The 3,677-nt window shown below is 51.5% G+C and overlaps 1 protein-coding gene across 1 annotated transcript; it reads left to right on the top strand.

Annotated features, from left to right (window-relative positions):
- Positions 1 to 802: 802 nt before the first annotated feature.
- On the top strand, positions 803 to 1,759 carry LOC138731469 (olfactory receptor 14C36-like). The gene has a single exon (XM_069877412.1). The coding sequence runs from the start codon at positions 803 to 805 to the stop codon at positions 1,757 to 1,759; it is 957 nt and encodes a 318-aa protein (XP_069733513.1).
- Positions 1,760 to 3,677: the final 1,918 nt, after the last annotated feature.

Below are 3,677 nucleotides of genomic sequence, written 5' to 3'. Positions count from 1 at the left end.
CCCTCCAGAAGGCACATTTCTCCCGTGGTATCTTTGTGTCATCTGGCAGTGCCATGGATACCTCACACAAAGGCCATGGAAGTGCTGCTCATCGTCTGTGTGGGGGAAGCATCAGTGAGCCCTCTGTGTCCCTGACTGCGAGAGGAGAGCTGAAATCCCCACTCCAGTAGGATAAGGTGAGGGTATTAGGAGATCTGCACAGGGAAACTGGATTGCTCAGCTTCCAGCAGTGCCAGTTTTTTGGGGAGGGAACACCCAAGTGCAAAAGTTCTCCATCACAGGGCAGCTGAGACCAGGGCTGATGGACAGACCGGCTGTGCTCACTCTGCATGAAGGGGCAGCCCGTTTGCCTGTCAGGATCCACAAGATATCACTTGGAGTGAAGCAGAGAAGCCTGGAGTTTCTTCATCCTGAGCTGTGTTGGGGCAGTGAGAACAGAAGACAAAACAAAATCCCCTCACCTCTGCTCTGCAGTTGGGTGAATGGCGAGGGACAGTGCTGGAAATCTCTTTGATATCAGGAGTGGATTCATCCTGAGATCACCCTTTGTTCTGTTCCCCTGTTGCTGTAGGGCAGGACCGACTCCTGTAGAGCCCACATCACAGCCTCCTGCTCCCTGTGGCAACCTCAGAGAGGAGCAATCAGAGGTTGTGAAAGGGACCTGCCAAATATACTCCTTCCTGAAAGGGTCAGTTTGGGGGTAGTTCTATGAAGAAGAGCATTGATTTTGGTCAGAGAAATGTCCCCTAAATTGTCTTTCTCTTTTCCCTCTTGGACACTGCCCCATACCCAGAGGCAGCACATGTCCAACAGCAGCTCCATCACCCAGTTCCTCCTCCTGGCATTCGCAGACACACGGGAGCTGCAGCTCTTGCACTTCTGGCTCTTCCTGGGCATCTACCTGGCTGCCCTCCTGGGCAACGGCCTCATCATCATCACCATCGCCTGTGACCAGCACCTCCACACCCCCATGTACTTCTTCCTCCTCAACCTCGCCCTCCTCGACCTGGGCTCCATCTCCATCATTGTCCCCAAATCCATGGCCAATTCCCTCTGGAACATCAGGCCCATCTCCTATACAGGGTGTGTCTCGCAACTCTTTCTGTTTGTCTTTTTCATTACAACAGAATTTTGTATTCTCACCATCATGTCCTACGACCGCTACGTTGCCATCTGCAACCCCCTGCACTACGGGACCCTCCTGGGCAGCAGAGCTTGTGTCCACATGGCAGCAGCTGCCTGGGGTGCTGGGTTTCTCTACGCTCTGCTGCACACAGCCAGTACATTTTCCCTGCCCCTCTGCCAGGACAATGCTGTGGACCAGTTCTTCTGTGAGATCCCCCAGATCCTCAAGCTCTCCTGTTCACACTCCTACCACAGTGAAGTTGGGCTTATTGTAGTAAGTGTCTTAGTAGCATGTGGCTGTTTTGTTTTCGTGGTGGTGTCCTATGTGCAGATCTTCAGGGCCGTGTTGAGGATCCCCTCAGAGCAGGGACGGCACAAAGCCTTTTCCACATGCCTCCCTCACCTGGCTGTGATCTCCCTCTTTATCAGCACTGCAGGATTTGCCTACTTGAAACCTCCCTCCATCTCCTCTCCACCCCTGGACCTGGTGGTGTCAGTTCTGTATTCAGTGGTGCCTCCAGCACTGAACCCCCTCATCTACAGCTTCAGGAATCAGCAGCTCAAGGATGCAGGGTGGAAACTGATAACTGGATGGTTTTCTGAAGCAATGAACTGCTCATCACCTTCTGCATAAGAGTTTATCATGAAAATCATGGCAGGCTCAGACTGGCTTCTCTATTTGTTGTTGGTGTTCCTGGTTTTTCAATAGCAATAATCTTGTAATCCTGTTTTAAATTCACTGCCACCTTCTCTTTTCTTACTGATTGGCTGTGTAAATGAGTAGCTGTGCTCTCTGTGTGCTTAAATAAAATAAAGGGATATTCAGCACCTTCTGTTTCCTGATATCTTTTGTCCAAGGCCTTTTTGGAGCTGCAGAGACAGTTCCTGCAGACATAGGTGGAGGGGAAAGGAGTCCCAGCACAGCAGCACTGCCAGGCACCAGCACTTGATCTCCCAGAGCTGTTCTCATTCCCCTTCCACACACCCATTGCCCTGCTGTAAAGCCTGAGTGCTCTGAGCTTGGTCACATTGCCTATAGTTTGCATCATGTCATCATTGCTGAAGGTTTGCATCATATTTGGGTGTTTAAAAACATGATTATTGCACTAATTTAAACTAACGGATGTGATCTACATGGACTTCTGTAAAGCCTTTTACGCAGTCCCTCACAACATCCTTCTCTCTTAATTGGAGAGATCTGGATTTGATGGGTGGATGGTTGGTGGATAAGACTTTGGCTGGATGGTCGTATTTAGAGAGTAGCGATAAACGGCTCAATGTCCAGATAGAGATCTGTGATAAATGGTGTCCCTCGGGGGTCCATACTGGGACCAGTGCTGTTCAATTTCATCAGTGATATAGAGAGCGAGATTGAGTGCACCCTCAGCACGTTTACTGATGACACCAAGCTGAGTGATGCAGTTGCCACATTGGAAGGACAGGATGTCATCCAGAGGGACCTGGAGAAGCTGGAGAAGTGGGGCCGTGAGAACGTCATGAGGTTCAACAGGGCCAAGGGCAAGGTCCTACAGCTGGGTTGGGGCAATCTGCAGTTTCACTGTGCTTGAGATTGAGATGTGATTGAGAGCAGCCCTGCAGAGAAGGACTTGGGGGTGCTGGTCGATGAGAAGCTCGACATGAAGCAGTGTGCCCAAGCGGCCAAGAAGGCCAGTGGCATCCTGGCTTGGATCAGAAATGGTGTGACAAGCAGGTCCAGGGAGGTTATTCTCCCTCTGGACTCGGCACTGGGGAGACCGCTCCTCGAATCCGGGGGTCAGTTCTGGCCCCTCACCACAAGAAGGATGTTGAGGCTCTGGAGTGAGTCCAGAGAAGAGCAACAAAGCTGGTGAAGGGGCTGGAGAACAAGAGGAGCATCTGAGAGAGCTGGGGGTGTTTAGCCTGGAGAAGAGGAGGCTGAGGGGAGACCTCATTGCTCTCTACAACTACCTGAAAGGAGGTTGTGGAGAGGAGGGAGCTGGGCTCTTCTCGCAGGTCATGTGGGACAGGACAAGAGGGAATGGCCTCAAGCTCCACCAGGGGAGGTTTAGGCTGAACATTAGAAAAAAAATTTTCACAGAAAGAGTCACTGGGCACTGGCAGAGGCTGCCCAGGGAGGGGGTTGAGTCACCTTCCCTGGAGGTGTTTAAGGCACGGGTGGACGAGGCGCTAAGGGGCATGGTTTAATGATTGATAGGAATGGTTGGACTCGATGATCCAGTGGGTCTCTTCCAACCTGGTGATTCTATGCTTCTATGCTTCTATGAGCCGGCAATATGCGCTTATAGCCCAGAGGACCAACTGTGTCCTTGGCTGCATCAAAAGAAGTGTGGCCAGCAGGTCGAGGGAGGTGATTCTTCCCCTCTATACCTCTTTTGTGAAACCTCATCTGGAGTACTGTGTCCACGTCTGGAATCCTCAACAAAAGAAGGATGTGGAACTGTTGGATCGGGTCCAGAGGAGGCTACAAGGATGATCAGAGGGCTGGAGCACCTCCCATACGAAGACAGTATGAGAGTATGGGTTGTCCAGCCTGGAGAAGAGAAGGCTCTGAG

The sequence above is a fragment of the Phaenicophaeus curvirostris genome, chromosome 27 (assembly GCF_032191515.1).
Source record: "Phaenicophaeus curvirostris isolate KB17595 chromosome 27, BPBGC_Pcur_1.0, whole genome shotgun sequence".
Taxonomy (NCBI): domain Eukaryota; kingdom Metazoa; phylum Chordata; class Aves; order Cuculiformes; family Cuculidae; genus Phaenicophaeus; species Phaenicophaeus curvirostris.
The sequence above is the reverse complement of the archived record's forward strand: the minus strand, read 5'-3'. Positions and strand labels throughout refer to the sequence as shown.

Bases quoted from the DNA above. Each gene is read 5' to 3' on its own strand.
- LOC138731469 (XM_069877412.1), top strand. From the start codon at position 803: ATGTCCAACAGCAGCTCCATCACCCAGTTCCTCCTCCTGGCATTCGCA.